The following is a 23,581-nucleotide window of genomic DNA, read 5'->3' as shown; positions in this document are numbered from 1 at the left end:
TTATGTGGAATCGTACAGATGGCTTTGTATTATAACCTGAATTTTCAGCTAATCTTGCCTTTGTCTGTGTGTGTATTTGTGTGTGACGGCAGGTGCGTCAGCTGGAACGAACCCTGACTATGCGAGATTTACAGCTGGCTGAATCTGAACAAGCTTTACGAGAGCTACAGTTCTGCACCTATGATGGGGTGTTTGTATGGAAGATTTCAGATTTCTCTCGCCGCAGACAAGACGCGCTGGCCGGCCGAGCCCCTGCCATGTTCTCACCAGGTGGGTTCCTCAGTTAGTGCAGTTGTTTTCAAACCAAACGTCTGTCTGTATCTATAATGATGAGATATTTTGTAGAGAAACTGTGGTAAATTATTGTACAAGACTCAGAAGAGAATCAAAAGTGCATGGAATTCAGGTGTAATGACACAATTGTTACAATCAAACAATCAGGAGTTTGTCCACTAACTCGGAAGCACTTTGTGAACACAAGCTATGTTTTCCCCCATGTAAATGAATGTAAATATGATTTTTTAGTTAAATTGGAAAATATATTCTAAATATTTACAGTGTCATGGCTTGGGTTAACCTATTAACATGCATTGACCTGTATACAGGCTACAGGTGTAGGTGATACAAAACCCTTATTCTCTGCAGTAAAATAACTTATTTACATTCTGAAAATTTCAGGGCTTTGAAATCTCCTACAGGACACTTGAAGGAGCTGCCTATTTTCTCTCTACTCCACTTAATAATTCCAGATCAGTAACAGGAATTAACCCAAATTCTGCATGTTTGAAAACAAATGTAACAACTAGACCATAACAAAACGAAAGGTTGGGAGGACATGAACTGTTTGATTTGTATTCAGTTCAGAAAAGAGCCAGTTTTATGATTTTATTCATTATATTTTGACAGTTGCAGATTTACCTGACTATTTTTCTATACTTTCTATCACAATTATTCTTTTCAGTAATGTTTTTTTATGTAATGCTTGAAAAGAAATCCCCAATATTTAGAGGTGTAATATCAGGCAGAAAATTTACAAAAATCTTGGCCTATGAAGGGGTTAAGAACAACTGGCTTGTGGGATTACAAACTTATTTATAGTTTGTACACTTTACAGTTTTAAAAAGTAAAAACTATCTATACAATTTCAGTTGTTTCTTTAAAGTTCTGAATGTTTACCTTTTTATGTTTCACTTTTGCTTTATATAAGTAAAATTAACTTTAATTCCAATATCCAGCTTTCTCTTTCATAATGTCATATGGTCCGTTATTGTATTTAAGGCCCACCATGTTCTCACCAGGTGGGTTTATCAGTTACTGCATTTGTTCTCAAACTGTTGCAAGTTGAGAAACTGTGGTAAACTATGGTACTTGTAGCGCCCCAAGATCGTGTGCCAAAAGTTCATGAAAATTAGTTGTTAAAAATCTTTTTCTGATAGAATCATATTTTCTGATAGAATCATTCTCTTCTGTTTGTATATTGATAACCCGTTTCTAGCACTTATTTCTTTTAGCTATGCAAGTTCAAGCTGTTATGTTGATTCTACTTTTAATGTTTAAACCATGACCGTGGAAAATTTAAGAAATCTGATTTTAGATTAGAATTGCTTTGAGCTTCCCCTACTTGTACATATGTTTTGGTATTTCTAACCACCTTCATGGTGGTTCGTGTTTTTAAAAAGTGCTGACTAATGGGATTACAAGCTTCAGCATATGAAACAATTCAGGTAATCATTTTTGTGGCTGTGGTTTTTAAAAAGTTTAACCACATCAAATGTTAACAGTTTCATTCTGAAAAACCACCGTTCATTCCGGTAGCAATTACATTTCCTAAATATTCTGAAGGGACTAACTCATGTTGTTTTTGTCTGATTTCAGCCTTCTACTCCAGTAAATATGGCTATAAGATGTGTTTGAGACTGTATCTGAATGGGGACGGCACAGGCAGGGGTTCTCACCTCTCCCTCTTCTTCGTGGTGATGAGAGGAAAGTACGATGCTCTTCTGAAGTGGCCTTTCAGCCAAAAGGTGAGAGACGCTCTTCACCTTTTACTTTACCTTCTTCAGTCACTTTTTACTTTTACATGGGGTTGGGTAACGTGCTCCACAATTCAAGCTTAATAGTAATTAAATAAAAACTCTATATATTATAATAAAAATGAACTCTGTATTTTCCAGTTATATTTGATAGTTTGGAGGTTAAAATTATTTTTTTAGGTGCTTTCTGTGTAAGAATGCAAAGTTCTCCAGTGGAACATTTTCAGTGATATTTTAAAAGGTGTCATTTAAAGATGGGAGGGGGTTCCCAGTAGGGCCCTAAAATAATATCACAATATTTAATGGTATTTTCGAGATAACGATACTCTTGGTGTTTTAATTATTTAAAGAATACACTAATGAAACAAAATGAGAATTAATTGTACTATTGCATAGGATATAATATGGCACACACCTAACTAAGATATAAAAAATACAAGAATTTGATCAGATTTGTAACAGAAGTCAATGACACAGAATGTCATGATTCTAATAATAACACTCCAAATATCTCCATATATCCAGGATTAAAGTGAAATAAATGCTACTGGACAGATATAATCTGTCTCTAGTAGATATAGTCAGCAAATGAGTACAGTGTGTATTTTTCTTTTGCTAAAAGTAGCAAAAAAGCAGTACCCTGATGTAATAATTAGGGGTGGGTGATATGGCACCATATTTCAGGTCTCAATATTCAAAAATGTTGCCGATATTATTGCGTACGATACTATATGGCACACCCCTAGTTCCCAGTCAAACTCATTTGTAGGAGAACACTAACTTTCAATTCTACCACTTCAAATAACAGACAACCACACTAGTTAGCATCATGTTGATGATCATGATTGGTCACTCTCTCTGATCACTCAGAGAAAGTTAGTCTAATTGGGAATGCTTTTATTTAATTGAATCTGTTTTTTTTTATCCCCCATTTGAATTATTTTATATATTTTAAATTATTTAAGTTAAAATTTACACACAATTTTACACACAATTTTGTGTCTTCCAGAAGCATATAAATAATTTTGTGTTAGTATGATTGTGAATATTTGGTGATACAATACATATCGCAATGCAGGGGTTACGATTCAATTTATATCATAATATTACAAAACTGTATGCAAGTCCATATGTTGCGATTGTTTAAATGACATTTTAGGAAAACTTTTCAGTATAAATGATTTAAAATTCATATGTTAAGAATACAAAGAGTATAATATTTAAGAGTACTACTCTAGTTGGCTGAGCTAATAATAAAACAGCAAAACAAAATATCACAATACTTTGATATATCGATAATTCGTTACACCTCTGCTATAAATGCTAAATTGCATTTGAACATGCCCTCTCTTTAATAGTGAAATCACTATACATTTCTGTTAGCTTCTTGTGTCCTTCTGATTTGCTGTAAGCTGAGGGATAGATAAGAGCAGATAATACAACAAATCTTCTTCTTTCATAGGTAACCCTGATGCTCTTAGACCAGAATAACCGGGAACACATAATCGATGCCTTCAGACCTGACATCAGCTCAACATCTTTCCAGAGACCCATTAGTGAGATGAACATCGCTAGTGGCTGCCCGCTCTTCTGCCCACTGGCTAAACTGGCAGGCAAAAGCTCTTATCTGCGAGACGACACCATTTTCATCAAAGCAATAGTGGATCTCACTGGGCTTTAGGAATTAAAAAAAAAAAAACGAAAAATTAGAAATATATATATATATATAAATTTAATTTCACCTGTGAAAGGTGAAAGAAAACCCTAAGGGATTTTCATATAAATTTATATATATATATATGTTTATATATACATAATATTGAATCATTATATAATATATTTAAGTTGAATAATATATACCTCATTTATCTTATAACTGAATGTTATACTGACTAAGAATAATTATTTCTATCATATATACATTTTTTATAATATAAAGCTATAATAATAAATATAATAATAAATAACTATAATCATTAACAAGACAGGGGGAAATTGATGTCTGCGACACCTGTGGAAAGTGATGCACGACAGAAGTCTTCTCAAATAAGAGAGCACTGTATGTTTCCAGGAAGACGGGTGTTTGATAAACTGCATAAAAAAGCCTTCTACCTGAGAAATTACAGTGGTGCATTAACACACAGAGCCCTGCTGGTGAGATTCTGTATGATGAAAGCTCTGGCAGTGAGTTGGTAAGGTTCAGGAACAAGATTAGAAAATCGTGGACACAAGGCAATAAAATGTGGAAACGAGATCTTGTTCCTGCATCTCACTAAACCATGGTCACCTCACTCATGCAGAATGTCACCAGCAGGGCTCTGTGTTAACCACAGCAAACTCACTGCAGCTCTGCAGTGAAAACTATTCAGCAAAGACGAAAAGGAATAGTTATCGAGGGGAGTTGCAGTGTCTATTGGAGTTAGCCTCGCTTAAATTCCTCGCAAAATCAATGCTTCCCACCAACAAAACCCAGTCAAGCCTAGACTTGACTGAGGAAACTGATGCTGATGCATGTGAGACATCAGCTATATAAATCACAGAATTTCTGTGTTGGTTTTTTTTTTCTATCATATTAAACTATCATATTATAATACATTACTGTAATATTTTTCACAGATAAACATAATCAGTATTATAGGAGTTTAAAAACCTCCTGATTTTATTCACGATTCAATTATGTTTAGACCTTTTCAATATAGCCATTCTACATTAAACCCATATATTTGACTAAATATAGATATTTTATATGAGCTGTTTAAAAGACAATTATTGGAACATAGTGGTGTATGTGATATCATTTTAACGATGAAATGTAGACTAAATATGTATAGAGGAAAGTACCGCAGAGGTACATTCCAGTATATATCACATTTACTGTACATAAAGCTTAGTAAAGTTTTAGAGTTAACCTGGCATGCAGTAGGTTTGTTCAAAATATAATTTGCTATAGTACCTAGGTGGGGATAAATCTGAAACTGAGCAAAACAAACCATGCTTCACTCAAAAAAAAAGTAAAAAAAAAATATATATACAAATGTAAAAAAACAAACAAAAAAAACAAATAAAAACAACCATAAAAAGCAGAAGCTAATGAAAAACAACCAAAAAAATAATAAATAATGTCATATTGTCTTATCATTGTTTTAGGATCTTTAGCCCTAGGCCAAGCACCCACCAGGTTCTCTTCAGGTGGGTTTACCAGTTATTGCATTTGTTCCAAGGTCGTATGCCAAAGTACATGAAAATCAGTAGTTAAAGTGTATTTTCTAAAGAAAATGTAGGAATTCATGAAGCATCCTGCTTTTCTGTTTTTATATTGAAAATAAGATTCTAGCTCTTCTTTTAGATATGTACAAACTGTTTTGTGTTAATTCTACTTTATTTTTAAATCTTGACAAAAAAAATATATGAAAAAAAAACAGGTAAAAAAATTAAAATAAAAAAGTAAAAGCTGATCAAAAACAACAAAAAAACATTCAGTTTTACCCTAATAGAGCACAGATTAAAAGCAACTCATTAAAACTGTTGGTTGCTGCCCTGGAATCAGTTTAGATTTTTGCTATCCACTGAATGTTCTGAGCAAATTAAACACAATTAGAAGATTCTGCTTAAATCAGTAACTCTGTGTTTTGAGTGAAATCTATGTATAGTTATCCCTTACGCTTTCATGAACCTCATTCTACTGATTTAATAAAACTCCTTTTGCAATTTAGGCCTCACGAGACTGTAGTGCAGGATGATCATATATTGATGACATTTTTACTTATTCACTTAAAACTTATACATCACTCATATTTAATTATTCTATTTCTGACTAGTGTGTGGCATGCCAGGCTTTGCATAGTGCTTGACTCTTTTTAAAGGTTATTTACTGTTGGAGGAAAAAGTATGTGAATCCTTTGGGATTACCTGGATTTCTGCATAAATTGTAATTAAATGTGTTCTGATCTTAGTCTACGTCACAACAATAGACAAACACAGTCTGCTTAAACTAAAACCATACAAATAATTATATGTTTGCATGATTTTATTGAACACAACATGTTAATATTCACAGTGAGGGTGGAATAAGTATGTGAACTTTTAGGCTAATTACATTTCTAAGAGACTAATGGAAGCCAGGATGTGATGAGATTGGATGTGTTGGTTAAAGCTGCCCTGCCCTATAAAAACACACCAGTTTTGAGATGGCTGTTCTTAAGAAGCTTTGCTTGATGTGAATCATACCTCACACAAAGAATTGTTGACTTGCATGAAGCTGGAAAGGGTTACAAAAGTATCTCTAAAAGCCTTGATGTTCAGGTGTCCACGGTAAGACACACACTCTACAAATGGAGAAAGTTCAGCACTGTTGCTACTCTCCCTAAAGAGTAGGGAGTTTGCAAAAGAGCACCTGGATGTTCCACAGCAGTACTGGCTACATATACCGTGGACAGATGAAACCAAAACTGAGTTGTTTGGAAGGAACACACAATGCAATGTGTGGAGAAAAAAAGGCACAGCACACCATCATCAAAACCTCATCTCAACTGTGAAACATGGTGGAGGGGGCATTATGGTTTGGGGTTGATTTGCTGCTTCTGGTCCTGGAGGGATTGCTATCATCAACGGAAAAATGAATACCCAAGTTTACAAAGACATTTTGCAGGAAGACTTAAGACCATCTGTCCGCCAACTGAAGCTCAACAGAGGATGGATGATGCAACAGGACAACGACCCAAAACATCAAAAAATCAACAACAAAATATCTGACCTTTTTATACTGACCTCTGATCAAGTTATGGTGATTTTATATTTTGTTTAACTTGTCGTGCACAAACGGAAATTCACACACACACACACACACACGCGTACATGTTTATTCTGCTGTAATGTGACATTTTAATGAACTATTATGGAAGATTGATTACTAAACTAAATCAAGAAAGTTGCACGTCCAAATATCTGCCTTTTTTTGGGAAAGGGGAAACAAGTGGGTTCAGTAATCATTTTTATCTTCATTGAATGTAACAAAATAAGATGCTGGCAACATTGTAACAGGTGCTCGGGTGCTTTTAACTACTTTCTTATTTCTTTAATCAAATTACTGTTTCATGCCTTTTATGAATTTATAGCTTATGCAGCACGGAATTGTTATTTTAATTGCTGATATTATAAGATTGGTATTATTTCTTAGTGTAAGTTTAAATATATTCTCACATGTATTTCTCTTGCATGAATCCCAATAAACATATGTATTTTATGTCTAATTAGGAATTATAATGAATTATTTACAATTTTGACAGTTTGGTAAATGGAGCTGATCTTATGTTAAACACTGTGACCTGTGGCTTTACTATAGATCTTCACCCTGTTTTATTTCTCTGAAGTTCTATTATGCTAAACATCTAATAAAATTCTTACTGTGCAAATAAACAGTGTTGCCTATTGTTTTTATTAAATGGTCTCTTTAGCAATGAACAGAGTAGAAGAACTGAACTGTATGATGGGAAATGTTTTAATGAATTACGGTGTAAAACTGTTTACATAAAAATGAACTAATGACGCATGTTAAACAAGACATGGGGAGAAAGTCAAACATGATGGAGAACACAAATAAAACTATTACAACAAGCACCAGCAGAAGATCTGAAATTCAGTCTGGATCAGGTCCATTCAAACATGGCTGCATTTCAAACAAAAGCGCAGGCCATAATCTAGTCTGACAATTTTACATGTGTGTGAGGGTTCAAATATATCACAAAAAGGAGCAAAAACAAAGTATGCAGCAACGACAATGAACAAAGAAATGCCTGTTTATATCTGCACACTTTGTGCCCTGAAAATCAGGATTATATCTGGAATAGGCTAATAAATCTAATTGCACTTAATGAGTGCACTCAAACCAAATCAGATGGAGGTCCAAGACATGTTTGAGCACACCATTGGTGACATAATCAGTTTAAACAGGCATTTTTTCATCAGCATGGGCTGCCTACGATTGTTACCTTTTGAAATTTTACTGATGTGTGGGAGGGTGTTTAAACTGTCAACTCCATCCTGGAGAGACAATTACAGCTCTGGAAAAAAAAGAGATCACTTCAAAATGATGAGTTTCTTTAATTTTACCAAATTACAAACCTCTGGAATATAATCAAGAGGAATATGAATAATCCAACCAATGAAGCCATCAAACCATACTAAACTGCTTGAATTTTTGCACCAGGAGCGGCATAAACTTATCCAAAAGCAGTGTGAAAGACTGGTGGAGGAGAACATGCAAAGCTGCATGAAAACTGTGATTAAAAACCAGGGTTATTCCACCAAATATTGATTTCTGAACTCTGCATCTTTTTTGTGATTTCAGCCATTTCTCATTTTCTGCAAATAAATGCTCTAAATGACAATATTTCAATTTGGAATTTGGAAGAAATGTCTGTAGTTTATAGAATAAAAAAAAACATTTTACTCAAACATATACCTATAAATAGCAAACTCAGAGAAACTGATTCAGAAACTAAAGTGGTCTCTTTTTCCAGAGCTGTATATTTACAGTGCTATAACATGGCTCTAATGCATTTCAGATATCGGTTATTAATGCTTCCTGGATGTGTTAACACACTTGCATTTTCATGTAGCCTGACCTTCAGATATAACCCTGATATTCAAGACTCATGTTGTGAATGGAATCAACAGGATCCAAATCTTCTATCCTGAGCAAAAATCTTCTAGAAAGAAAGCAGAAACTTGGGTAGCTTGGGTTGATTCCGCTTAAGTAAGAAGGGATGTAAAAAGTGTACTGGGTGTAAAAGCGTAATGAGAGCACAGCAATACAGAATAATAAGCTACAACACTGTGGTTCTAAAGGGCTTCTCTTATATTAAAAGATCAGGTTTCTCAGACACACTGAGAGATATACTGTTAGTGAGAAAACAGCGAATCGGTGTCAAAATATTTATTAAGCAGTAATATGCTATTATCTAATGCACAGGTCTTTTGGACAAAAGCATCAGTTAATAGGTCATAAATAATATTGTCATGAGGATTTCTGAAAAAGAAAAAAAACAAAACAGTATAAATGCTTCACTACAAGCATTACACAATTGTACTTCTCCATATTTTAGTGGTGTGATTGTACAGGTGTTACAATTCATTTCTATTTCGACTGTTATCATTCAAAATGGAGCTGTTTGTGTCGCAGCGGACACAAAGTTGTTTAATAAAAAAAAATACAATGAATAAATTCAGTGTATTCAATGCATTCAGTTTCAAATCTGTAGCTTTTTGTTTAAAGGGTCCATCTTTTCAATACAATACAATAGAGCCAGTGCTGCTGCTGATTGTTAGTGGTTAAAACGACATCATTGTCCCCTTCCTCATAGATAAAGCATGGGACAAAAACATTTTCTATAGAAATTCTTGGCTGTGTGTTTGATCAGTTCTTCCAACAGTTTTTGTTTAAAAAAAAAAAAAAAAAAAAAACAGTGAACGCTTAACATGACGAACCTACAGATTTATGCAAAAGTCTGGACTCTTCTGTTCAAATGACTGTTTTGGAAATGTTTTAATTATTGAAGTTGTCATGCAGAAGTTTGGGCACTCCAAGTCTACATTACTATTACTGCGAATAGTTGAGTAAAAACCAAAATGCAAAAGATTAACATGCTTTTTGACAATTTAAGCAAGATTAATGGGGTGGTAAACATTCTGACCTCACTAATGCTCTTGTCACTGAATGCAATCAAATCCTCACAGCAATGCTCCAAACCAGGAGAAACTTTTTTTTTTTTACTTTTTTAGAGCATGTGTCTTAATACTCTTGTTCAAATTGAGAAAAAAATCAATTAATGATTTTACGTTAAAAATTCAGATTTGTTTTATGTGCAGAAGAATTATACTAAATGTGAACCAAATTGTTTCAGAAGAAGCCCAAACTTTTGCATGTGGCTGTATAAGAACCTACCCACAGCAAACATGACACACAGAAAGTAGTTACTTAAGTGATCTGTTTAGGGGTATAATATAGCTAGAGTGATCTCTGAACTATCTTATCCTTCAAAATAAAGACATTCTCTGTCTTTGTGCCCAAATAAACAAACACTTTTTGAGTTTTTTTTTAAAACAAGTACTGATACACTGTGGTGCCTTCACGGAACAGGAACGTGGAAAAATTCTCTTTCAAACACAATGGCAGCACAAGAGCGTTCTCTCTCATGAACTCATATATAGAGAGCTTCGTTTACGCCTTTTCTTACGTCTTTCCCAGCAGGCCCGAGTACAGCTTGTAACAGGACTCTCCAGATGTGTCGTACACACCTACACTCACCTCACTGCTGGGGCTGCTTCTCCCTTACTGTCCACCAAGACCTGTTTAAACCAGCAGTGATCTCTCACACTGTTTCCGGAGTGTTTTACAGACAGGGCCCCTGCGGCTGCGCTTTCCTGCGTAACACCAGGTCCACCCTCGTCAGGGTTTGCCGTTCACGCTATTAGCAGCAGAGTTTGCATTAGCATGTCTGCGGGCCAGCAGGGAGGAGAGGATGCTTCGGGGCCTGGCGGGCCGTGGGGGGCTCTGGGCCAGGCGCACCATGCGCGGCGAGCGCCACACTTTGATGGTGGAGTCGTCGCTGGCCGACAGCAGCAGCTCCTGGTCAGCCGGGCTGAAGGCCACAGAGTTGACCACGTCGTCGTGCTGCAGGCGGGCCAGGCAGATGTTGTAGTGGCGGTCCCAGATGTAGCCGTGCTTGTCTTCAGCACCGCTGGAGAAGTAATGGAGCTAGATTACACTTTTGCATTGGGCAGAGATTGTGTGTACAGTTATGTGATAACACTTTTTAAAGACATGGACAAAGAAGAGAATGCCAGATGAGGATGAGAAAGCCAGCTGCCTGTTTATCAGCTTCAATTAAATGATGGCTGCACTAGCTAGCATCATCCTGTAGGGCTGAAACGATTATTCATTACATTCGACAATGTTGATTATCGATAAATTACTGCATTACATACAGTGCTGGGGACAGAAAAGCAATAGGAGATGAGTAATGTGCTCCCTTACACAGTTTATATGCAACTCAGTCTGTGTCTCCAAAAAGAGCTCAAACACAACAGATTACATATTTACTCACTAAATAGCAAAACTTTCCTCATTAAAACATCTGAACATTTATATTGTTTTTAAATCTCATGTTCAGTTGTTTCTATTGTTTTTAGAGATGAAGGACATGGCAGAAATAATAGTTGACTTACCGATTAATCGGAAAATAATCAACAAATTAGTCTACTACCAAAAAAATCATTAGTTGCTGATATCATCATGCTAGCATTCTGTAATGCATGACTGGAGACAAGAATGATAGTTGTGTCTTGCTTGAAAATACTTAATTTAGCGAAAAATTCAATTTCAGAATTTTTAAAGACATTAAGACCATTCCCAGTGAAATTTTAGACCAAAGTTCTTCCTATTTAGCACCATTTCAGCTTATGTCAAATTGCATGATGGTTTGAGCCCGCTGAGGCTTTTTGTGATCAGCTGGGGTTTTAATGCTTTGGTGTGAGACTCTAGCACTTTCACACACAACATCTGTAACTGAAAAATATTCCTGAATAGTTAGTGGAGAGCTTCCTATCATTTACTGGGGACTGCTTCCAACCAACGGCGAAAATCGCTGTTATTGAAAACACACTTTCCCATGTTTTCCACAACAAGCAGCCAAATTAACACAAGAGGTGTTACTTTGGTAACTGAGACGGTAGATATACACAGGCTTATGTGGCTTGCAAGTATTGGGCAAGCAGGGCCCAGAAACACAGAGAACACAGAACTACACATTTAACACTTGACTAAATTAAATTCAAATTTAACTTTTTAAATTTAAGAATTTTAGGGTTTAGAACATTTTAAGAATTTTTAAAACCAGGCAGGAACCCTGTTAAATCTAAAAGAAATGTCCTATATGAGAATGAAGAGTGGAGGGAATTTCTTCTAATTCATGTACACAAACACTTCAAGCTATGCAAACATGTTATGTGTTATGATGCAACTGATAATGCTGCATTCTGAAGGATATTACAGTAACAACAAACCCTGTCAATCTGCTGTCATCGAGCTATTGTCATATTAGACCTCAGCAGTTAACAGCAGTTAAACTGAGTCTCCAGTTGAACTGGTTTGATTGTAAGGGCAAAAGATACATCCTCTCCTTTTTGTTTTTAACACACAAAACAGCAGACACTCCTCTTCTGACAATGTTAAAGATTTTAGAAGAAAAGGACCGATTAAGCCGCTATCACCACCTCGACCTCTTGAGCATTTCAACTTCTCCAGTTATGAAGAATGGCTCAGTGAGAGAGAATGTTGCCGCCCTTCTTCTTTCTCAACATCTTTACAAATAGGGAACCCCCAAAATAATTATGAATGAACAAGAAAGAATCATCTACCTGAGCACAGGTAACCAGTTTGTGGAGGTGGACTGGTGCATTGTTTACCTGGCCACGAAGTCACGGCTGACATCGAGGAAAATGAAGAAACACTCGTCGTTAGGAGTGAAGGCGCGGTGAGCACGGAGGCTGCGGCGCTCCTCTCGCAGGCTTTTCAGGTCAATCACGTGCAGGTCAATCTCTTCAGCAATGGGCGGAGGGGACATGGGGTCTGAAATGATGCAGCCTGCTGGCCACGCACGGCTGTTCACATACAGGTACCTGTTTAAAACATAGTCCGTATTAGAAAAAAAATCATTAAAAAAGGTGCACAACTTTTTACCTCAATTTTGGAATATTATAACCAATTACAATATACTGACATGCCACATATAATAGGACAGTATCATATCCAACGACTACAAATGGAAGCTAAAGAATGCTGCCCTGACCACACAAATTAAATGTGGATGTGATTTCTACCAAAACAGCTTGTCTGTTCACATGGACAATAGACTGTATAGCTGGACAGAGCATCCTATCTCATAAATCAAGCCACCACAGTTTGGGCGCCCCCTGCTGTTTGGTTGCAGAAAGCTGTGTAACTCCACCCACCCCCATGTAAAACTGTCATTATTGTTTTATTCTGTAAACTACGAACAACATTTCTCCCAAATTCAAAATAAATTTATTGTCATTTAGAACATTTATTTGCACAACAATTTAAAATGGCTGAAATAACAAAAAAAAATGCAGAGCTATTCGACCTCAAATAATACCAAGGAATGCAAAGGAAACAAGTTTATTATCATAACGTTTTAAAAGTTCAATCAATATTTGGTGGAATAACCCTGGTTTTTAAACACAGTTTTCAGGCATCTTGGCATGTTCTCCTCCCCCACTCTTTTGGATAACTTTATGCCACTCCTGGAGCAGTTCAGCTTGGTTTGATGGCTTGTGATCATCCATGTTCCTCTTGATTATATTCCAGAGGCTTTCAATACGGTAAAAATAAAGAAACTCTTAATTTTTAAGTGGTCTCTTATTTTTTTAGAGCTGTATATGTAATATAATACAGCGTATTTCAAGTGTCCAGTAGTAATAATACCCATTGTTCAAGGTATCTAAAACAGAAACAATGACATTTTTCTGGGTAATAAATGCATCCGTTGTTTGATCAGTTATGTCTGCGGGCGTCTCACACCCACCTGTGATCTGGCGACAGCCCCATGCCAATGATGTGGCCGTGAATATCGATCACGTGATCCAGAGAATCAAAGAACTCTTCACTGCTTCGTTCCTCCCCCAGCACCGGCCCACATGTAGTCATCTGATCAGGCATGATCCGCTTAATACCTGACAAACACACACAAACACACAGAACACACAGAATTCAGGTAAGTATGTAAGAATGTGCCCCTCTGTGATTTTCTTGCTCTTTTTAATTCTCTGCTCTTCCTTTCTCACTCTAATTATACGCTTTTTTAATATTTTTATGCTGAAACACCTTGCGTTGGGGTTCATGAGCCTCTGTCTCTCTAACAGGCTTCAGTTAATTTACAGGTTAGGTGGAGATAAAGCATACAAGGTCCTCAATGGTTAGGGATGTGAAGAAAAGTCATTTGGATGGAAAAACTGACCAATGCATTGGACAAACCTGATGAATGGACAAATAAAATGCTCCAAAATGATTTGAGGTAAAATACTTTCACTATGACTTCCAGTAAGACTAATTATGTGCCAGATAGGAATGTTCATTTATTTAAATATGTATTTATTTAAATATGTAAATATATAGTATTTATTTACTATATTTGAAACAATAAAGTTTTAAGTGAATAAAAGTAATTAAGTGATGTAAGAAAATCAGACTGTACAGCCACGTATGCAGCACTGTTCATCGAATCAAGTCAAGTTAGGTTAAAATAATCAGGTAGACAGAGGGGCTAATGGGATTCTCAATATTTTTCATTTAGCTATAATCTTTGTGCTATGAGACTTTAGGGAAACTCTGTACTGCAGACACTCCCATTAGCTGTTGTTAGCACTAGAACTCAAATAAACAAAAAACAACCTATCTGGTGAGGAGAGTAGGTAAGGCTGCCAGTAGTAAACAGTAGATAGGTCTTGTCCTCTCCTTCCCCAGGAGCTGAGGGAGTCACCAGGCTGGGGTCTGGAGCTTTCGTCCGTCTGCTTCCCATCATCCGAGCTACCCGTGCCTCCAGTTCCCGGTCATGAGCACCTGCACTCTGAAGATCAAGAAAACCACAATGCACAATACAGTTACTTAAGCTTCACTGTAGAAGATTTAATAACTTAATGACTGCACTATTCCTGTATTCTGTAAAACAGCATTAACAGAAGTTTTTTTTTTTGCTACTGGGCTCCTCCTACAGGTAAGACATGTAACTGACTTACACCACTGTTGTAAAAACAAATAAAGCTGTTAAGGTCCCTTTCATGGACTGCTGTACTCCTGGATTTGTTAACAAGATGAATTAAAAGAAAACGTTTAGGTTAGGGAGTGTTACACAGTACATAAAGTCTTGAGATAAGAGCTCCATTTATCTGGCCCTGGGAGAGCAATGCCAATCTTAAATTCTAGATACTGATAGTATCCACCATGATCCAGCATTTGACCCAGTCCAGACCAATCCTCCGGTCATAGTCGGAGATTCTGTCTACAAACAAACTGTGGACTTTTTAGGTTTTCAACTCTCTCTTTGTAAAATGCCACAGGTTATACATGTGGCATACATTTAATCATGCTTTACATTTGCAAAATCTTTTCTGCAGCTGCTGTACAGATGTGAGTAGCGAAAAACCTTGTTCATGTGCCAGGTTTCTAAGCAAACACACAAATACAAATGAACCAGAAACACAAGTTCCTCTGTCTCTTAATGATTTAACCATATTAGAACAGCTGCAGTCAGAAGAAGTGCAACATGCACTATACAATTAAAACAGATCTTCTTTTCTTGCAAGTCTTTTCTAAAATGCCTACTTGTTTGATTTGCTCCTGTCCAGATGAACTGAAATGGGGAACGTATGCTGAACACCTTCCCTCTCCTCTCTCTTCATCTTCATCCTCCTCATGACCTTCTTCCTCACTGTCAGAGGCTCCGAGGTCAAAGAGCATGGGCTGGTGCTGTTGAGTGTTCCCATGCTGCTGGGCCTGGGCTCGGGCCTGTGATTGGGCCTCATAGTCCAAAAGCAGGTCAGGTGTGTCATGCCTGCGGCAGTGGGCCACCATCACTGTACGAATGGTGCTCGCATTGATGTTCTGGATCTTGAAGAGCCGCTTGACTACATTGACATTCTCAGACTCGATATCCTGGAGAGAAAAACAGAGGATTAGCATTCAAATTGAAAAGTGTTAATGAATAAATCAACTTTTCTTCTCACTAAACCACACCTGGAAAGCTTTGTTGAGCCAGAGCACGGTGCATGAGGTCATGTTACCGATCCAGTGCAGGTTTCCAGAGATCAGGTGAGTCTCGTTCAGCCAGCAGCCAAACACGTCGTAAGGCTTATTTCGCACTCGTGATAGCAGCGTATAGTTATCTGTGGACCCAGATAGCAAATTTTATTAAGGGTTAAATACATGTATGGTCAAGAAAGCCTTAGATTTAAATAATTTTTTTTGTATTAATTTATATTATATTAGATAACATATTATATTGTGTTATTGTTCATTATAAAAATATGAAGTGAGGCATTTTTCAAGGTATTAGCATTGAGTGATTCTTACCCAAGCTAATGACAGCGATCTCTCCTGATGAGGAGTGGTGTGGGCCGAGGTAGACTCCTGACACCAGCAGCAGGGTGTCATCACTATTGAACTGGGAGAACTGTGTGTACCCCCAGTTAAACTGCCGCATGCTGGAGCTGTGCACCAAAGAGATATTTCCATCTGGCTGCTCCGTGTCCCAAAGCTGCCACAACAAAGATAAATGTTATTAAGGAACTAGGCTTAATGTTATAACAAATAATAAATGTTTAATAGCAGCCACTGTGCATCATCAGAGACTAGCCAATCTGATAGTCATGTTACATTTTTATTCCTCTGGTACAGCAACGCACCCCAATAGGTTCCAATCTTTTTCTGTGGGAAACACTAACATGGAACTTTGTATAGGATGCTGAACTGAATGAATTCAGCCAACATTATACATTTTTTTTGTAATTGGGTAAAATGCATTTGCATAATTAGGCTCCAAAGCCTCATGTACATGAATGACATCAGTCTTTTGTTGCTGAACCAAGATCAATGACATGCCATTTTTAATGCTTTTTAAATGCAAGACCACAATTTATGCAGGAGAGATTTTATTGGTTCATATGCAAAGTGTACACATATATTTCTCACTTTGACTTTCGTGCTTACTCTTAATCTTTCCAGGCTTTTTTTGTTTTTTAGATTATCACCGCATTAAAATGAGTGTGTACTCTCAAATATATCAAAATATATCTAAAACAGAAACATATTAATTAATCACTTTACCAGAGGTCACTGATTGGGGCCAATTTGTGCTACTATACAGAATGTTGGATATTTCAGATGATAAAAGCACCATAAGAGAAGATTCTCCCAGCAGAGGAATAAGCTAAATATTTGGATAGCCTTAAATCACTATATTAGAAGAAAAGAGAAGGTGATTGAATTTTATGGTGCAGATATGTATTCTGAGATGCTGCACTGAGCATACAAGATAATTTTGTTTTTCTCAGCTGCATTACACAATCTGAGCGGACTAGTATTATTTGCTTGAGGGTAGCATAGGGAACCACTATAATATATATAATAATTAATATTATTATTACTATTAATATTAATAATTATTATTATTATTATTATTATTATTATTATTATTTATTTCATTATGCTTATCCCAACCAGCAGCATTAGAATTTTACCGGTCAAAATCTGTTGCTACTTCTGACTGGCTTTGCATATGAAAATTACTGTGTGAAAAGCTGTAGCGGTTTTATAATTATGTGAGATTTTAATGTGCACACACCCTCTCAAAACATAAGAACAGAAAGATTGTACAGGTGCAGGGTATATCTGAACGCATAGAAAACTTACTTTTGGTAGTAAAAACACCATAAAATATACAATTAGGAGCATCATAGAAAAGACTGAGAAGAATCTTACCTTGACAGTGCAGTCTTTGGAACATGACGAGAAACGGTGTCCACGGTGAGAAAAGGCCAGGTGTAGGACCTGGTCATGATGTTCCCTCAGTGTCTGTACCTCTACGCATGGGATGCAGTCATACAGCCTTTTAAATTCCCTGTACCATGACACAGCCGCTGCAGAAAAAAAAACATAGAAAAAATTATGGTCCTTAACTACATTTTTTGTTCTCTTTGATAACAGGCCTAAGCCCCATGTTCCAACTTTCGTTGACTACCTCTTTTTTTTGTTAAAAAAATTAGGATATATTCACTGCAGATCAAGCATGAATGTGTATAATAATTCATAACAATTTTAAAATAGTAATATTATCTAGAATGTTAAAATAAATGCAAAGGCAGTGCAATATTTCTATCTGCAGTACCTGGGTGGCGGGGCACAGTGCGTGGGATGCGGTAGTAGCTGTAGAAAAGCTCCCTCCACAAGAACTCATCCCGAGATACAGCAAACCACTGCCGGCATGCCAGGCCAGCCCTCAGCACCGCAGCATGGGGAAGATGCAAGAAGATCTCCAGCACCAGGCTGTCTGGCAGGCCAGGACCATTCTCCATCCTGACATCCTGAGGGAGAAGCACAAACATCATCCTCCATTAGTTTTGGCAGTATTACTTACATTCTTGGTCCTGTACAATCAGCTCTATAGACTAGAAATCAAAACAGCACCTCTACTACCTGAGAAGACTAAGAAACGTTTTGGATATTTTAGAAAAGAGATAGAGATATAGAAATATACACACACAGTTTGTCTAGCCCTGTAGAAAAGAACTGTCAACAGAATCACTCTTTGGCGCAAATAAGCATAAATCTATAGACACTATGTCTATAGCCAGGTGTGGGCTAGAAGGATATAAAGCCCCCCAGTATTGAACTGTAGATTTTTGCTCTCTCGAATGATGGTGCCCCAATAATTTTAGGAAGAGTTCAGGAGATAAGGATGTGGTGGGATGGGGTTGCGTGTTTGTAACGATCATCCAACATTCGGACCTTACTAATGTTCCTGCTGCTTAATGCAATCAAATCCTTTAAGCAATACTCCAAAATCTAGTACTAAGACTTAATTAAACAGTAGAGACATTTGATCTAAAGTTTTTTTTTTCTACAGCAATGATTAGGAAACAATTAATGTGTCCCAAAGTCCTCCCAATACATAAAAAACACTGGCACCAGCCCACGTTTCCAATCTGTTCATTCAATAAATCAATTCTGTTATAGTAAATTTAATTTTATGCAACTGCTTACTGGACAATCACTATAAAATCAAATGTATCCTGTGGCAACTAAGAAAAAACTAAGGAAGTTTAACAGGGACTGGTAGTACTATTCTAAACAGACCCATCAAGATCATTTTCTAGGTGCAACATGACCACTTGCAAACATAGAAACTTCCAGATCATTTTCTCCCTTTCTAAATAAAGCAGAGGCAAGCCATAGCTCAGTGCATACATGCAGCTGCTTACAGAAGTAGTTAACCTACTAGTTTTTGTTTTACAGAGCTACTAATCGAAGTTTTAAGAACGCTAATCTAAGTTTTAAGAAAGGTTTATATGATGTATTAAAAGGTCCTTTCTAATTAAGAATATGTTCCCTTAGCATAATAAGATATCACATAGACAGGTGGATAGAAAGACAGAGAGATACCTTTACAGCATGTTGCCTCAGTAAAAAAAAAATCTGTTACCATAATTTAACAACCAATTCCTCTAGTGCAGTGGTTCTCAAACTGTGATAAGTGTATCAGTGGTGATGTATGAAAAACACTAAGGAGCTATATACCACCAAGTAAACTTTTTAATTTATCAGCAACTGAGTATTAGATCTAGGTATTAATTTAAGTATTAGATTAGTTCTAACCTCAATTTAATCGGTTTTCTAAATCCGCAGGCTGCAGAGCATCAAGTGCAAAACTACAAGACTGAGAAACAGCTTAATTCCAGAAGCTGTAAGACTCTTAAACTCCACCTAGCCAACACACTGCACTGACACTCTACAATGACAATTACATATTTAAAATTACACTGACACTTTAACCGCACAGTGACACTTTATTATTTTAAACTGTTCTTGCAGGTTGAGTATGGGAATAGTTAAATCAAATAACAACTGACAATTTAAGGGGAATATTTTAAGACTCTAGACAACTATAAAAAATAATATTTTTAGGTAATTATACCTATATAATATCTATCTTTGGGTTTACTACATTTCTATTTAAGCTAGTAAAAGTAGTTTACTGTGATACATCTATTTTATGCAATTACTCACTGGACAATTACTATAAAATCTAATGAATCCTGTGGCAACTAAAGAAACTCATAGACTTTAACGGGCTCTGGTAGTGCTATTTTAAACAGACTCATCAATGACAATGTCTTGGTGTAACAAGTAGATTAACCACTTTTGTAAGCAGATTTACTAGCTAACTTACTAACCAACTGAGTGATGAGAAACGTACAACGTTAAACAAACTTAACTAACCCTAGATCATCTTAGCTATAAACTCCATATGGAGATTATCGCTAGTTACCAAGGTTAACGTCCTTACCTACAGGCTGAAAGCCAGATATAACTTGTATTAAAGTATATTAAAATGTAGGACAAGTGTTAGAACATAAGTATTAGCTAGTTAAACCGCGTTAACTCTTTTAACCTGCTAATTTTCAGCGTTTTGTGTGTGGAGAGAATCAGCTTTCAGTGGAACTCGCTAAAAACAGAGCTAGGCTAGCTCTAGCTGGCTAAAGGGGTAACCGCTAAAGCTAACCTGATTATGTTGGGCAGCTCATAAACAGAGATTAAAACGCGCTACAGACACAGTTCAGGATTTATACTCTTCACACAGACAGTCAGTACTCCGCTCCACCGAGTCTTACCTGTCAAACCCCAGAGTTATGGAGCAAAACGAGAAAGTGTAGCCAATATCCGAGAACACCGGCTAACCGCCTAGCTCCGCTCCCAGACCTCACCAGCCGAGCGCCAGAAAACTGATAGAAAGGTGAGTAATCAGGCAAAGACTAATCAATACCCGATCACTACGATAGATATCTGTTATCTGACACTGCGCAGTTCCGCTATATTCCATTACTCCTTCTCCTTCTCCACGGGAATAATCCAGATCATCTGGGAAAGCGAACCCACTCTTATAAAGAGGAAAACCATGCTGTGCTGATTAATAATGAGCGGTAAGTTCAGACAATATTCAGTTTACCATTCATTCCTAACCTCTCATTCTTTAGTAACTTTAATTTAAGTGATGTTTCTGTATGACATAATATATGACATATAGCTAATTACAGGTAAAAAAAAAAAAAACGCCTAAAGAATTTTACTCTGGAAGAAAAACAGGAATAAACATTCAAATGATTAAAAAAAACAAAAACACTTTTAAATAAAATATAATTTAATGTTTAAGTAATATAACTAACAAGTTACTTTCTAATGTGTTATACTAGGATTTGGCCACAAGGCAATACAGTGGAGTTTCTGAATGACATATAGCTATATCTAACTAGGTAATGTGATATGATTTAAAATGACAGCTATTAAGCTTCTCTATTTTTCTAAATATTTGTAAATTTTTAATTTGTTTACCACAAGTGCTTCTCCACAGGTAAAATAAAGTGCCTAAAGAATTTTACAATGGGAGAAAAAACAGAAATAAACATTTAGATGATTAAAAATTACTTTAAAATAATAAAAAAATAAGATAGAAATAGAAATAAAACGTAAGGTTCTCAGTGTATTATAGCTAATAGGGTGTGGCCACAAGGCAATACTCTCACTGACAAAAAGAAAACCATTTAAAATAAATTATATAATTTAATGATTCAGTAATTTAACTAAAATGTTACTTATGGTTCCTAATGTGTTATAATAGGATGTGGCCACAAGACAGTAGTGGACTCTCTGTACGAAATATAACTATATCTAATTAGGTAATGTGATATCTAGGTAATGTGATATAATAATAAAAAAAAAGCTTTACTATTTTTCCTAAATATTTGTACATTTTAAACATTTAAAAGATCACCACAAGTGGAAACTACTCCACTGTTAAAACCTAGTTAGCAGGTTAAAGTATCTATCTATCTAAAGAAAGTACCTAAATAAATTTACACTGGGGGAAAAACAGGAATAAATAATCAGATGATTAAAAAGCACTTATATAAAAATAATGAAATGATTCAGTAAAATAACTAACAAGTTACTTAAGGTACCCAATGTGTTCAAATAGGGTGTGGCCAAAAGGCAATACAGTCATTGACAATAAAAAATAAAAATAAACATAAAGATGATTAAGAAAAACACACTTTTATATAAAAAATGAATCAATGGTTCAGTAGTATAACTAAAGTTACTTTAAGTTCCCAATGTAATATAATAGGAAGTGGCCACACAAAAAAAAACACTTTTAAATAATAAATAAATCAAATTGTTTTGTGGCTTTGTTCTAAGTAAACTGCATCACCTTTCATTGTCATTTATTTATTTATTTTTCAATATATGTTTTAGATTTTTCGTTATCTGTATGTTCGGGTAGGGTTGTAAGTTAGAGGGGCATGTTTAATTCTAGTCCCTGTTAATACCCTTCTCCTGTTAAACAGTTCAATAAATATATATTTAAAAAAATAAATAAATCAATGAATCAATAATATTCTTACTTAAAACTCCTAATATGTTAAAATAGGCTGTGCCCAAAGGTAGTACACTCACTGCCTCATTAAAAAAACAGAAATAAATATAAAAATTATAAAAAACTTTCAAATAAAAAATAAATAAATGGTTCAGTTTTATAATTAGCAAGTTACCTTAGGTTCCCAATGTGTTATAATAGGGTGTGGCCACAATAGAGTGGAGTTTCCGTATGAAATATAGCTATAGCTAACTAGGTAATGGGAGATATATATATATATATATATTTCTTATAGCATTTTCGTTGTCTCTTTGTTTGGGTTGAGTTGTAAGGAAGGGGGGCATTTAAGATTTATATGTGCTATTTGGGAGAAACGGTTTAATTCTATACCCTGTTTATATTCTTCTCCTATTAAAAGTTCAATAAATATTAACATTATAAAACATTATATAAAAAAAAGAAATTAATTATTCAGTAAAATAAAAAAAAATGAATAAACTTTCAGATGAAAAAAAATGCTTTTAAATTAAAAATAAACCAAATTGGTTAGTGGCTTCATTCAATGTAAACTGCATAACTTTTATGGTCTTTTTATTTTTGGTATTATTATTAGTTTAGTTAGTTCGATATCAGTGTATTATTTTATGGCAACTACGAAGTGCATTTGTGTCCTCAATATATTATGTTGTGCCCACACATTAGGGGGCAGATATATTATTATATTATATTATTAAGGAGTTGTTACTCCATTGTAAGCTTGTCAAGTCAACTAATATGTAAAATGAATCACATGGTTATGTATGCGTTCTGCTATCAGGACTTTGCTACCTGTGGGAAAAGCTGGCTGGCTGCTGCAGACCCACAGGAAGTCCAGTCACAAACACAGGATGACACAGTAACCGTACGTATGCCAAAAACCTTACAATCACATGAACTCATATTTCCAAGTTACCCATTACTGATTCAGTGACTACGGGAAAATGACACGCATATGTGTTTTTTGACTCCTCAGAGCAGCAAGTGTTGTCAGCATGGGAAAACCCCCCGCCAAGCCAGCAATCACCACCAGCCAGTACACTGCCTGTTGTAGCGGCTCAGTGGTTTAATACCTGGTGCTAATTGAGATGTTGAAATATTTTTTAATTGGGCGCCAGTTATTAAATTAATTTAATTAGATCAATTAATTAATTAATTAATTAATTAATTAATCAAATTAATTAATAACACAAGACATCTCAGGGTGTGGTTTCTACAGGTGACAGAAATTTTCATAACCAAGTTATCCAGAAAAACACACTGAAATGACAGGTTTTGTAAAATAAAAGT

General features: G+C 35.8%; 2 protein-coding genes and 1 long non-coding RNA gene across 6 annotated transcripts in view; 2 read left to right on the top strand and 1 right to left on the bottom strand.

Annotated features, from left to right (window-relative positions):
* traf2b (Tnf receptor-associated factor 2b) overlaps window positions 1-7,448 on the top strand; it is a 28,081-nt gene extending 20,633 nt beyond the window's left edge. For all 4 annotated transcript variants that reach the window (XM_007254025.4, XM_007254024.4, XM_022667843.2 and 1 more), the window contains 3 exons: window positions 93-270; window positions 1,876-2,024; window positions 3,496-7,448. In XM_007254025.4, the coding sequence (XP_007254087.1) occupies window positions 93-270; window positions 1,876-2,024; window positions 3,496-3,714 (546 nt within the window). In that variant the 3' untranslated portion in view covers window positions 3,715-7,448. The remainder of the gene's footprint in view (window positions 1-92; window positions 271-1,875; window positions 2,025-3,495) is intronic.
* A 2,015-nt stretch (window positions 7,449-9,463) lies between these two features.
* On the bottom strand, window positions 9,464-20,599 carry fbxw5 (F-box and WD repeat domain containing 5). Its single transcript, XM_022667842.2, has 10 exons — window positions 20,496-20,599; window positions 17,993-18,188; window positions 17,587-17,744; window positions 16,180-16,363; window positions 15,844-15,992; window positions 15,433-15,762; window positions 14,503-14,677; window positions 13,637-13,784; window positions 12,498-12,710; window positions 9,464-10,771 (listed from the first exon to the last, which is right to left on the bottom strand). The coding sequence occupies exons 2-10, from the start codon at window positions 18,177-18,179 to the stop codon at window positions 10,480-10,482; spliced, it is 1,836 nt and encodes a 611-aa protein (XP_022523563.2). The 5' UTR covers window positions 18,180-18,188; window positions 20,496-20,599; the 3' UTR covers window positions 9,464-10,479.
* A 79-nt stretch (window positions 20,600-20,678) lies between these two features.
* On the top strand, window positions 20,679-23,342 carry LOC107197746 (uncharacterized). Its single transcript, XR_001518752.3, has 3 exons — window positions 20,679-20,804; window positions 23,073-23,156; window positions 23,268-23,342. It is a non-coding gene; the product is annotated as an uncharacterized LOC107197746 (long non-coding RNA).
* The last annotated feature ends 239 nt before the right edge of the window (window positions 23,343-23,581 follow it).

The sequence above is a fragment of the Astyanax mexicanus genome, chromosome 1 (assembly GCF_023375975.1).
Source record: "Astyanax mexicanus isolate ESR-SI-001 chromosome 1, AstMex3_surface, whole genome shotgun sequence".
In the NCBI taxonomy this organism is placed as follows: Eukaryota; Metazoa; Chordata; class Actinopteri; order Characiformes; family Acestrorhamphidae; genus Astyanax; species Astyanax mexicanus.
Note: the sequence above shows the minus strand (reverse complement) of the source record. Positions and strands in the feature narration are given on the sequence as shown.

What these genes read in the sequence shown, in the direction of transcription:
- fbxw5 (XM_022667842.2), bottom strand. Translation starts at nt 18,179, where the DNA reads ATGGAGAATGGTCCTGGCCTGCCAGACAGCCTGGTGCTGGAGATCTTC. An exon ending in CCAAAGACTGCACTGTCAAG is followed by an intron (nt 16,364 to 17,586) that starts GTAAGATTCTTC and finishes TTGTTGTGGCAG; the next exon opens with CTTTGGGACACGGAGCAGCC. An exon ending in CTACTCTCCTCACCAGATAG is followed by an intron (nt 13,785 to 14,502) that starts GTTGTTTTTTGT and finishes TGTGTTTGTCAG; the next exon opens with GTATTAAGCGGATCATGCCT.